At 59.2% G+C, this 12,829-nt stretch overlaps 1 protein-coding gene across 4 annotated transcripts in view; it reads right to left on the reverse strand.

The window, feature by feature from the left end:
- The window catches only part of SLC22A23 (solute carrier family 22 member 23), a 143,291-nt gene extending 132,360 nt beyond the window's left edge, over positions 1–10,931 (reverse strand). Inside the window, exon 1 of one of the 4 annotated variants that reach the window (XR_014809480.1) lies at positions 10,075–10,839. Coding sequence is in view for 2 of the 4 variants with exons in the window: in XM_013977405.3 (XP_013832859.2) it covers positions 10,075–10,707 (633 nt within the window). In the remaining 2 variants the exon portion in view is untranslated. Of the gene's footprint in view, positions 1–10,074 lie in introns of all 4 variants that reach the window. The other 3 variants (XM_013977405.3, XM_021100121.2, XM_084967237.1) reach the window with 3 other exon arrangements.
- Between the last annotated feature and the right edge of the window lie 1,898 nt (positions 10,932–12,829).

Genomic DNA, 12,829 nt, shown 5'->3' on the forward strand with positions numbered 1-12,829 from the left:
CAGCTCACAGCAACGACAGATCGTTAACCCACTGAGCAAAGGCAGGGAATCGAACCTGCAACCTCATCGTTCCTAGTCGGATTCGTTAACCACTGCGCCACGACGGGAACTCCTTTTTTTTTTTTTTTTTTTTTTTTTTTTTTTTGGTAAGGCATCTTCTGAACGCACAGAGAAGGCAGCTTTTCCTCTAATCTGGGAGGAAAGAGCCTGGAGTGCAAATTACGAGGCTGCGCGCACAACCGTCCGCAACTGAATACGACCCCGGACGCTTGCGGCGGGTTTACAGCGAAAGCATCTCCTCGGACTCACACTTTAAATGATACTAAGAACTAAAGAGTGACTCTCAGCTAGCAGGCTTCGGTTATACAAAGACTGACCCTTTTCCCCACTTAAAAAAATAGAAAGGCTGATAAACATTTACCCAGCATTCCTATGACTGGACATTGTCCCTGCAGGCTCCTGTGACTCAGCTGTGGGTTCAGCGCACAGATAAGAAAACGGACTGTCTCTCTTCTGGAGCAACGTTTCCCAAGTAAGAAGCCTCCCGGCTCCTTGGAGCCACTGCAGGCCCCGCGCTAACTAAACACCCGGAACTCAATGCTTAGGGCCCGAAAAACAGGACCCACAAAGTGAGTTATGCTATTACTGCAAGAAATTGAGAAAAGGACCCAAACAAGGAGCGGAGGCGCAGAGGGGTGTGGAACTGGAGGGCAAAGGGGACACCTGCTGAGCTCTGCGGTGGGGACAACCTGCTCTGGGGACAATGACAGGCAGAGGGGCCCCAGGAGCAGGCCCTGACACAGAAGGGCCGCCTGGGGCTTAATGCTCGCAGTCCCTGTCTCAACCTTGGTCATCATTTTTGACCAAGAGGCCCTGGTTTTCATCTAGCTGGGCCCCCCCAGTTATGAGGCTGGGCTGGGCCAGCAGAAGGGTCTGGAGAAACCAGGAGCCCCTCCCGGGGGGAGCAGGGTGGGGCCCCACTTCCCTAGTGTTTTGGGGTCTGCTCAGGGGCTCCCTCAGATCTGGAGCTAACGGCTGAGACCGCCCACACCTATTTCCAGAAAAGAAGCCCAGGCGGGTATCCCTGCCAATCCCACACTGAGCTTGGGAAGAAAAAGAATATTTTGTCTAAAGCGCTGAATGGTAAATCATCAATATTCATTGATTCTCTATCATTCGCTGAAAAGATCCATCGCCAGCCCCTTCTACTGTTGCCCCCATCATATGCTCCAAAGGGCTCCCCCCGCCCTGGGTAACTGCACCCTGCCCTCCCCCCACCCCAGCTGGGCATGGAATTGCACCCAGGAACCTGGACAGAGGGGTGCTGGCTGCTGCCAGACCAGAGACCAGGTGAGCAAAGGACCGAGCCAGCCTGGAGGGGGAGGAGAGCCGATTTCAGGAGAAGTGGGTGTGGCTTCCAAAAGGCCGGCGGAGGTAGCAGCCGGGCTCCTGAAATACCCCCACCCCATTTTCTGGCCTCGGAACCCACCTGGGTATCCTGAGCCACCCCTGCCTCTTCCAATACATTTCTAGTTCATTGATCAACATAACTTGAGATTTCTTTTCATGACTTGCAACCAAAGAGGGTCCTGAGATGAACACCCCGTGAGCGACGGCCCGAGACCACTGGCAGGTCCTGTTGCAGCCACGATTTGCTGCCGGGACATCCATTTAAAGCAGCCCTCAGCCCTGCCCTGCCCCAGAAAACCAGGTGTGTGCCTCTCGAGGTCGCTGGTCTGGGCGGAGGTCGGCCCATATGCAACGACCAGCATGGGATCAGCGACCCAGAGCCAAGTCTGGACCACCGACCTGTGGGAGGGCCAGCGCTCCGGGTGGGCAGGGCTGCCGTCCAGGGCCTGGCCCTCTCTCCATTTGCACCTGCCCTGAAGTCAGCCCCCGGGTCCCTCAGGGCAGCCTCACCCTTGCCCCTCTTTCCAGCTTCTCTGTGATCCGCTGCCACCCAGCGCGGCCAACCCAGCTTCTCTACACAGCCGACCACCCTCCATTGAAGGGCCTGGACTCTGACCCGAGATTTCTGACCCGAGACCTGGAAGGGGGCACAGGAGCACTAGGCAGAGCCCCCTCCCATCCAGGGACCCCGGCCGCCAGGAAGGCCCTTTCCCTTCCAGATCCCTGAGCCCTGCGGCCAGAGGCGGGGCCCTCTTAGCTGAAAACTCTGAGAACCCGCAACCCTCTAAAGCGTCTTTCAGACAAAGCCCGCCGGAGCTCCTTCTTGGCCGGACTCCTCAGGCCACCTGGCCGGGCATCCCGTCTGAAGGGCACCCTGGGCCTCCGTGACATCAGTTTCTGGGCGAAGGCGAGAGACCCCTGCAAACTGCCAGACTGACCCTGGCTTCCGGGTGAGGCTGTCAGCTCCTCCCCCCAAGCGTTTCTCACCTGACTCGTTCCGCTGGTCCTCGCCCACAGGCCAGGAAGAAAGGAATCCGAGTTTTTTCCAGGGGCCTCTGGCGGCCTAGCCGGCACCTGGAGGGAGGGCGGGGGCTCTCTCGCATTCTGCCCCAGGGCACCCACGGCACCCGTGAAGGTCCCACATGTGAATGGGTCACAACTCACACCTGCCAAACTAATGCGCTCCAGCTCTTTCCATGCCCTCAGCTCAGGTGAGCTCAGACGCTCAGGTGAGGACTTGGTGGATAAAGAATACACCTCCAGCGGGGGCTGGACAGACGCACAGCAGGTGCCTGCAGCGCTGCAGGAGGAGGCCGATCTGGGGGGTGGGCAGGGACCAGCAGGCAGAAGGAGGGAAAGGCAGGAAACGGGCCCAGAGGGCAGAAAGAGCCAAGATTAGGGGCCGGTCTGTACAGCCCCTGACACGAAGCCGCAGGTGACCACAGCACAGGATCACGCCCACCCTGGGTGGGGGTGGGGGGCAGCAGACCAGTAAAGATGAATTGGAGGGGCAGGGCCCCTCGGGCGCTTCCCCCTCCCAAGAAGGGCCCCCTGGCAGAAGTAAGAACACCCTTGGGGTGAGGTGAGAGATCCTGAGCCTGGAGCGACAGCTCTGCACACCTCGGTGACCCCAGCTCACCCTCCCCCTCGGCTCAGCCTCAGACCAGAAAATACCTCATTAGCCATGCCCAGGACTTTTTTTTTGCTTTTTAGGGCTGCACCCGAGGCACATGGAAGTGTCCAGGCTAGGGGTCAAACACAGCTGCAGCTGCTGGCCTACACCACAGCCACAGCAGATCTGAGCCGTGTCTGCGACCTACACCACAGCCCCTGGCAATGCTGGATCCTTAACCCACTGAGTGAGGCCAGGGATCGAACCTGAATTCTCACGGATACTAGTCCAGTTCTTTACCACTGAGCCACAACAGGAACCCCCTGGGACAGACTTCTACCCATGCTGGGCACTGGGCAGAGGTGAAGCTGCTTGAATAAAGCCAATTCCAGCCAGGAGCTTCCCATCCCAGGGTCCTTCCGCCTCGTGGAAATTTAATTAGCACCCGCCCCTTCTGAGTCGGGAGAGCAAGAGGAACCTGCTAGAACTCCCCGAGGCCAGTGCTTTTCCCATCCGCAGCCCTGGGAGCAGCGTCAGGCCCATCCAAAGCCTGGTCTAGACCTGCCGGCCAGCGGGATTCTCCACGGCTCCACCTCAGGACCCCCCTCCAGCCAAAGGCCTCCTTCCCGCAGCAGAAGCGGCGCGGCTTCCCCACTGCCTGACCTTGGGGCCCCCTATCTCCACTGCAGGCACCGGGTCAGACCCCAGCCCTCTTCTCAGTCTGCAGGCTCTCCCGGGCCGCCCTCCGGTCCCAACCCATCCCTCGCTGGCCGAGTTCGTCTCGTGGCTCTGAGTCACCCATCCCGAGCTCCCAGCTGCACTGCATCCCCGTCTCCAGGGGCCCCCAGGCCACAGGACCCTTGCAGGTGCTGCTCCCCTCCCGGAAAACACACATCCTCCGGCTCTCAGTCCGCTCGCCTGGACGCCCGTTCTCTCATTTCCCTTCCTTTCCGCTCACTTAACTCAGTTTGTAATTAACAAGTGACTCTAATTAGTTAAGGTGCACCTCCCTCGTTAGTCTATACCAGCTCGATGGGAGCTGCGCTATTTCGCCAACGACGCGAGGCCCAGGGCTGGGCCCAGGGGCGCACACGAGAGGGTCTGAAAGGGAGGGGGAGGGAAGAAGTTAAAAAAAAAAAAAAGTGACCCAAGGTCACACTGAGTGGCGTGATGACTGCCTAACAACTGTTTCTCGGAAGATAAGCCAGGTGTGTGGTGTGCGCTGCCTGAGAAGGGCTCCCGCCCGGGCACCTCCTACCACCTGCTTGGCAGCCCGACTGTGCTGCCAAGCTGCCTCCTGCACCCCTGGTCTGTTGCAATGCCACAACCCACATTCAGTGTCCAACACTTTTTTTTTTTTTTTCCTCTCCTTTTAGGGCCGCACCAGAGGCATATGGAAGTTTCTAGGCCAGGGCTCGAATCAGAGCTGCAGCTGCCGGCCTACACCACAGCCACATCAACGCCAGATCCCAGCCGCATCTGCGACCTACACCATAGCTCATGGCAACGCCGGATCCTTCACCCACTGAGCGAGGCCAAGTCCTCATGGATGCTGGTCTGGTCTGTTAACCACTGAGCCACGATGGGAACTCCCCAACATGTTTTTAAATGACAGCAACTTTTGACTCAATCCTCCCTTGGACTCAAGGCCGAAATGAATTGAGGCTTGCAAAACAACGCTAAAGACAAGAGGTTCTGCAGCTGGTCCAGGCCAAGACGGTGAAGGAAAGGTGAGACCTGGGAACAAACACTGTCCCCCCAAAAGATGGAAGAATGGCTTAGAGACTGTGTGACTTCTGCTCTCTTCATCGAGGAGGAGACCACGCCAGATGCGACGCTTAGGAGCTCATCACGAGCAAGTCAGAGCTTGCAAGAAATGCTGTTACCTCCGCTGACCTAACATTTATTTCCTATAACTCCACAGCAGCCAATGTGACACCTACACCATCAAATCAAAGAGGGACTGAGGTCATAAAAACAGGAGAAGAAAACATGAGACTCCCCTTAAGAGTCAGGATTCGGGAAGACCGTGATCTCACACAAGATCCAGAAACCATGGAAGCGTCATTTGACCCTCCACAAACCAAAGTCTCTGCGCACCAAAAAATCCACAGACGAAATCAAGAGAACAAAGCGGGGGGGAGGGGGGATATTTACAAAACAGCCTAAACATTAATTTACTTTATGTATAACGTGCTTCTATAAGTCAGTACGACAATAATGCCCCTTCCAGCAGAGACACACAAAAGGCCAAAGCAAGAGAAAGTTCACAGACACGGAAACACAGGTGACTCAAAAAACTTCAGGTGTTTGCCTCCTTCCTGACAAGAGAATGCAAATGACGACAATGGGCAAATACAGTTTCTCGCAAGTCCAACTCGAGGGCATACAGAAGTGGTGACAACGCCCTGGGCACCCCACCCCGTTCAGGGAGGGTGTGGGAGCGGGGCATGGCACCTTGTCAGTGGATGTGCCTTGGTGATACAGCCTCTACGGGGGCCACTCTGACAAATCTTCAAAGGGAAAGGGGCTGAACTTGACCCTCCGCCTCTACGAGAATCAGTGGGCCAGGATTTCACATATTACAACAGAACAGACCAGAAACAACCTAAATGCCCCCTTGGCGGGAGACTTGTTACATCTTGGCGGGACAGACAACAGACGGGGGTGGGGGGGATGCTACGCAGACAGAGAAAAGAGGGAGGGGCTCCCTGTACTGTTAGGCTCCCACCCCCGAAGCGGGTGAACAAAACGCATGGAAGAGTCTATGTAACATGTTACAGCTTCCAAGAGAAAAACACATCAATGAAAATGTATCCCGAAAGATACATAAGGAACTGGGAACCATGGCTGCTTCTGAAGAGGGAAACTGGAAGCAGAGAGGGCAAGACATGTTACTTTGACTGCTGCTCGCCATCCCCTGGGAGCCCATCGTCTCAATCAATTTCCAAAAACAGACACACACACACAGATGTTGGCTGTTGTGTTGTATGCGGTAGACAAACCAGAGAAAACCATTACTAGGGAGACCTACGGCTCAGTTCTTTCTAAAGATGTTGCTATTGGGAAGGTACTGTAATTCTTTTACCCCAATTAAACCGTATCGAGTCACTTTATTGTCTAGCCTTGAGCACACACAACCCCCCCCCCAAATTTAAATTACTTCCTGGGATATTTAAACTCTCAGGTTACTTTACAGCAACCTGTGAGAATTCTTGGACAGTAAGAGAAATACCAGAGAAATTGGAGACAGACCAACACCCCAAACTTCATGGACAGAAAAAGAGTGGGGTTCTTAAAGCGTTGCTGACACTGATTTTTGGCAAAATTCTAGGGGTTTTTCAAGGAAGTGGGGAGCATTAGAAACCAACAAGGGGTTGAACAATGCAGGACAACCCATGCAAAGTGTAACGAAAGATTTTCAAATCAGCGGGGTTGTCTTAAGCCCTGGCAATCCTACACGGCCAGGGGATGAGATGCAGGGCTGTGATGGGCATGTGGAAGGTGAGGACCAGGCTGGCCTGGGCCACTCGAGGCCGGTAAACTGACTTCAAATCCAAGACGACAGTGTGGAGACTGGCCTTGGACGGCCCAACACTCTCAGTCAAAGGAAATACCTTCCGTGAGAAGGGTTAGAAAAGCGTCTGGGGCAGCACAAAGGAAAGAGGGCGTTATTATTATTTTGAAGGCCCTGCAAATTCTGGGCCAGATTACAAATACCAGGGACCAAGGAAAAAAGAGAAAAGAAAAGAAAAAAGATCCTAACGGGAGAAATCCAATATCCCCAAGCCAGCAAGATGACACGGGCACGGTGCGCTGTGCGTGTCACATGAGCACAGGCTGAGAAAGCCCTGAGTTAACGGGGCACCATCGAGGTTTGGTGACCATGGCCTCGAAGTAGACCCATGTCACTGGAAGTCTTATTTAATGCACCAACTCCAAGCTCCGCTGGGTCCAATGTCTCTTCTTCTGATCAGAACACCCAGGCCAGGGGATTGTGTTCAGGGCGCCAAGCTTAAGAGCCACGTAGGCCACGTGGCGCCATCAGCAAGTACAGTGAATTCTGCCGTGACAGAACCAATGAAGGGGCTGGAGGCTTCTTAGCCAGGGAAGAAGCCAGTGCTTGGAGTCCTCGGCCACCTGAGCATGTGCTCTGCGAAGGAAAAAGGATCACTGGGGGGGGGAGCCCCCACCTCCCCAGGCATGCGGTGACCCAAGCTACAGCCACCAAAACGCAGGCCTATCAGGAGGCGCCACCAGGAGTGGGTCGCCCAGCTAACGGGCCACCACGCCAGGGACATTACTCAGAGGGGAAAGGGGCCTCGTAGTTCCAAGAGCACCCCCCCCTTTCTTTTCTACTTTTTAGGGCTGTACCTGGGGCACATGGAAGTTCCCAGGCTAGGGGGCTGCAGCAGCCAGCCACAGCCACAGCCACAGCCACAGCCACGCCAGATCCAAGTACATCTGTGGCCTACACCGCAGCTCACAGCAATGCCGGATCCTTAACCCACTGAGCGGGGCCAGGGATTGAACCGCATCCTCATTAACTAGTCAGGTTAATTACCACTGAGCCACAAGGGGACCTCCCAAGACCCCTCTGAACCATAGCCATCTGGGCCTCTAGCTGGCTTGGCTGATTCACGTCACGTGTGGAGAGGCTACTACAGCCTCTATGGTAGACCACACTGTGTGTGCTATCTGGTTACTACTGCAATACATATTTATAACATAACCTCAATGCAACGGAGTAGGTGCCTGGGGGTTCTTGTATCACCCTAACACCTGGGGAGAGTACAGGGCCCACCCTGCAGGACAGCCTGCACCTGCCTGGGGTGTACTTGCACGTGGGGAGACGGCGGTGTGCAGTGGGTGTAAAAAGCCACCCTCTCAGACCCGAGGCTTTCATCCCCAGGGCAGCAGCAGCCTTGCACTTTTGCTTCCACTTGCCAACCAAGCTGACGGGCACCTGACCCCTGGAACGAGCACATTCGTATACCTGATACGGCATCCAGCACCCGCCGCCAGCGGAGAGAAAGCCGCGGCCTCGGGACCTGCCAAAATGTGCTTAAAAAGCTCTTGAAAGCCTTGGTTATGGAACAGGACAGCGAGGAAGGACAGTCCTTTATTTAGACCTTATCGGTGCGTGAAAATCGATACGTCCTTTTCCGTGTCTACCTCTTGTCCCCCAGGCTCCACCTCCCAGGCTGCTGTGTCCCCGACGCACCCCAAAGCATGCTGGCATCTTCGACCCCCTGGGGTGCTCACTCAGAACACCTGCCCAGCACTCCCAGGGGCCCCCACAAGCCTGCTTTCAGGAACTGTTTTCCTTTCTCCTCCCACCACCCACGCAGGGTCCCCCCACTAGGATACTGATACTCTGTCCCCCCCTCCTACCTTTGAACTTGGCCTCCCCTGGGACCCCAGGACTGAGCACCCTCGACACACCTCTGCATTGATGTACGTTATTCCTCCTCCAATTTAGAAAGAGGCTCAAAGACTCTGAAAAGGTTGCCAATCCTGACTTTCGCAGACGTACCAGCAGGGTTAAAACAGTCCCCGTTCTTAAGTTTTCGGGGCTGGTAAACAAAAACCACACCGACCTCCAACGATGGAAACAGAGTCACAGAAACGCCTTTGCCAAGGACGCGCTGCCTGGGGGCGGGGGAGGGGACCAAGGTGAAGCAAGCCAGAAGGAGTTTCCCCTCTAACAGCTAATCCCGACAGTTCCCGGGGGGATGGATCATTTCTCACCAGGCTGTACAAGCTGAAGACAACGGCTATGGTGATGTAAGAGTTTCATCTTACACCTCCGTGAGGCACAACTGTTTACTAACGCGTTGCGGGGGAGGGCAGGGGTGAAATACACGCACATGGACTCTTATGAACTGTCCGATTTCAACCCCGCATTTAAACAAAGCATTGAAAACGCTGCCCAGGACTGCCCAGAAGTGGGGGAAAGATCGACATTCGCTTTGAAATGCAAATGACTTATTGAAAAACACAAAATGGCAAAACCCACAGATTGGTTTGACAGACTGGCGCACGATCTCTCGTCTATGTTAAGGGCTCCAGAAAACCGTCGAGGTCCTGGGCACCGATGTTCTAGGGCTGCCCCGGCTCGACCTTTATGCCCGCTGCACAGCTCACGACACTCCGGCTCCATCTCCCAGGATGCAGCGCCTCTGCCAGCGGGGGCCCGGGACCTGAGCGAGTGGGCTGTTCAGCCAAAGCAGACCAGGAGCGGGTCTCCACGCCTGGACAAAAGAGCTGCTGTGTGGGAGCAGGCGGGCCCTGGAGTCCCACAGATGCTTCCCTCCTTCCTACACTGCCATGGGGTCGCCCAAGAAGACATGTGAGGGGACACAGGGGTGGCAAAGTCCAGGGTGAACGACGCGGGCCTTTGGGGAGGACCGAGCTGGGGGACAGGGAAGGAACGTTTTCACAAGCTGTTTGCTTCTCTGGCTACAACTGGGGCCAGTTGGCTTTGGTCTGTGTCCAAAGCCGGAGCTGGATGGCAAGGCCCTCCAGGAAGAACACCTGGGAAGAGGCACGATTCTCCCGGATGCTCTTTCTTTGTGGGAGACTGGGAGGCAGCTGGCTGGGCAAAGGGCAGAGCCCAGGTCTTGGCTCCAGCCCGTGGACCCTGAGAGGCGCGACCTCCAGGGCCGCCTGGTGACAGATCAGGCCTTGCCCTCCAAGGCCACCCCTGCCGGAACGAACTGACAGCTGGGGGGCGTGCGGGGGAGCTGGAGTCTTTGCAGAGGGAGGGGCGCCCCTTCCGTGTCTGCGCTGGGACGCGAGTTCGGGTACCCACTAGGGAAGGCTAAGGTGCCCCGGCGCCCCCGCGGAGGGCTGCCTAACTAAGCCTGGCTTCACACCCAGGCAAACACATCTGTTTGAGGGACGGGGGAGATCAAGCCCACGTGAGGTGCGTGGCCACGCGGGCTCGCAGCACTGCAGGTCCTGGGTCTGCACGAGGGCGCGGGGAGGGACCGCGGAGGACACAGCGCTCGGGAGGGGCACGCGGGGGCCGGGGCGGTCGCCGCCCTTACCTTGCTGACCACGTTCTGGACCAGGCCTGTGCGGATGCCGTAGTCCCACGCGTGGCAGTCGCAGTTGGAGGCGTTGTCCCCCTTGTCCGGAGGGGACGGCAGTGGCGGCGCGTCGCCCCCGTCCGCGCCGCTGCCGTTGCCAAGGGGGCCCGCCGTGCCCCAGGCGGCGGTGGAGGCGGGGGTGGTCGGGGGGCTGGTCCAGTTGGCCAGGTCGCCGCCGCCCCACCGGCCCGCGCCCGTGACCCCAGCCTGCTCGGCGTCTCTGCCGGCCCCGCGGCACCAGAAGTTGGGCTGGTCCAAGAGGAAGGAGTCCGAGAACTGGCTGAAGCCGATGAACAGCGCCGGGATCCAGGTGAGCAGCACGAGGGTCTTCTGGTAGCCGCCGCCCAGGCCCCCGAGGAAGGGCAGCACCGACCCGTCGTAGTCCAGCAACAGGAGGCTCGGGTGCGGGCCGCCCGCGGCGTGCGGGGCGGGCAGCGGCTGGATGTCGCCGCCGCCGCTGGGGCCCGCGCGTCCTCCGAGGGGCGCCGAGGCCGCCGCGTCCCCGGGCGGCAGGGCGCCGTTCTCCTCGGCCGCGGGCGGCAGCCGCCCGGGCCCGCCGCCCGCCGCCTCGCGCCGCCGGTCTATCGCCATGGCCCGGGCCCGCGGCGCCCGCAGAGGCGCATAGAGCGCGGCGGAGGCTCCCGCGGGGCTCCGGGCAGAGCGCGCGGGCCCGGCGCCGCCGCCGCCGCCGCCGCCGAGGAGGGCCCGCCGCTCGCAGGGACGCTCGGCCGCCGCGCGCGTCAGTGCGCCTCCATGCCCGGCCACCCGCGCCCCGGCTGCGGCCCCGGCGGGCGCCGGGCGGAGGGCGGGCAGAGGCCGCGGCCCTCAGCCGCCGCCGCTCATCGGCTCAGCGGCCCGGGCGCCGGCGGCCGAGCCCGCCGCTCTCCGCGGCTCCGCGCCCGGCGCGCGAGAAGGAGGAGCGGGCGCCGCGCCTGTGCCAGAGCCGGCCGGCCGGAGCCCTGCGGAGCGCGGCGCGGGCGGTGCGGGCGACTCCGCGCTCCCCGCGCGCCGGGATGTATTTATCCGACCCCGGCGCCTCCCGGAAGCCGCGCGCTCGGGGCCAGCGTGCCGCGCCGGCCGCGCTCTCCGGCTCTGCTCTCCGGCCTCCCTCCGCCTCCCGCGCCCCGGCCCGCCCCCTCTCCCCCCGCGCGGTGGAGGTAACCGCGGCACCTGCTGCGCCGGCTCCTGCGCGCGAGCGCCCCCTCCGGCCGCCGCCGCCGCCGCCGCGGGAGCCCGGGAGGGGCGGGGACACGGGATGCCCGGCCCGGGGCCCCACGCGAGGATCCCCGCCCGGCGCCGCTCCGCGCCCGGCCGCCTGGGCCGGGGGCCCGGAGGGGGCGGCGCGCGCGGAGCGAGGGACCGGCTGGTCCTCAGGCTCGGCGCTCAGTGACCTCGGCTGCCTTCCCAAGTGCCCGCCACCAGACGCCCGCACCCCACGCCCGGTCCCGCGCCCAAGGGTGGCTAGCGTTCCGGAGCGACCCTCCTGCGCTTTTTCGAGGGGCCGGCAGGGTTGACTTTCGAGCCGAGGAGGCGCATGGGCTCATTTCAGGCCGCGGGTCCCCCGCCACCGACCGCAGCACCCACCCCCAAACCGCCATTTCTTGCCCCGCTCCCAAAGGCATTCTGAGCCTGAGGCTGGAAGGATATGTTGCCAGCACCAAGTTACATGTACGTGACCGTGAACGGAGCCGGTGTTCCCCACCCCCTCCCCAAGATGCAGCCGCCCTTGGGGCGGAGTGCACAGGCGCACTCGCCGAGGCCAGCCTCCCCTCCTCTCCCGCGCTCCGCGCCGACCGTGCCCAGCCGGCGCCGTGCAAACAACACGGCCCTGCGGCAAACGGCCGCGTTCGCCTCTTTCCTCTTGCACCCAGGCCTGGCCCGGCACTCTTCGCCCGGCTCGCCCAGCGTTGCAGACGCTCGACATTCTGAGAAGTTTACTAATGCCTATCTGAAGTAGAGCAGTCCATTTCCAGCCTTGTTTGGGGGGGGATTGAAAGAAATGCTGCTGCTTTCCGCAAGGAGACCCTCGAAGCTGCATATAGTGGATGCACGCTGCATTTCCATTATTTGCTAACATTGTTAACCGGCAGCTCCTGTTTTGTTATGGGCAGCACGTACATGCTATGCAAAATACCGACACACCAGAGAGAATTCTTTAAAAGACTTGCAGTGGCTCGGGCTTTGGGGGCGGGGAGGTCGTGGGCTTTTCCGTGTGGCTGAGAAAGGGAGATTAGATAAGCTTGGGCCGCAGGGGCCCAGAGGGCTGGCGAAAACACCAAGCCCCTGAGAAATGGGTCTCAAAACCTGCACGCATTTTGACACTAAGCACTCGGCGTTCAGTATTTCAGCAAAGAGTGCACTTTGCACGGCTGGCTTTCAAATACACAGGCTCACTCAGCCCTTATGCGATCCCCCTGCCTCCCTCCAAGAGGTGGGCCTTCACGATAAAGCTTTGGGTTAGGTGAATACCGGAGCAGGCGTGGGCCAGAGTACAGCCAAGTATCTGGCTTTGAACCAGGTCTTCGGACTTTACCTTCCAGGGTTTCTCTGTTTCAATACGCAGGGCGAACAACAACAATAAACAACAACAAAGAGACAAACCAAGGGGGGAAAATGCTAGGAAGTTTTAACAAATAATTGTCAATAGGCGCTTTCAGGTGGGAGAAGCCCTGGAAAGGCATTTCATTGCCCAGCTGTTGTTAGTTCTTGTCTC

The sequence above is a fragment of the Sus scrofa genome, chromosome 7 (assembly GCF_054392235.1).
Source record: "Sus scrofa isolate SSC_HxYL_T2T_F1_AM1 chromosome 7, Sscrofa_HxYL_maternal_Yorkshire_Landrace_v2.0, whole genome shotgun sequence".
Lineage (NCBI taxonomy): Eukaryota > Metazoa > Chordata > Mammalia > Artiodactyla > Suidae > Sus > Sus scrofa.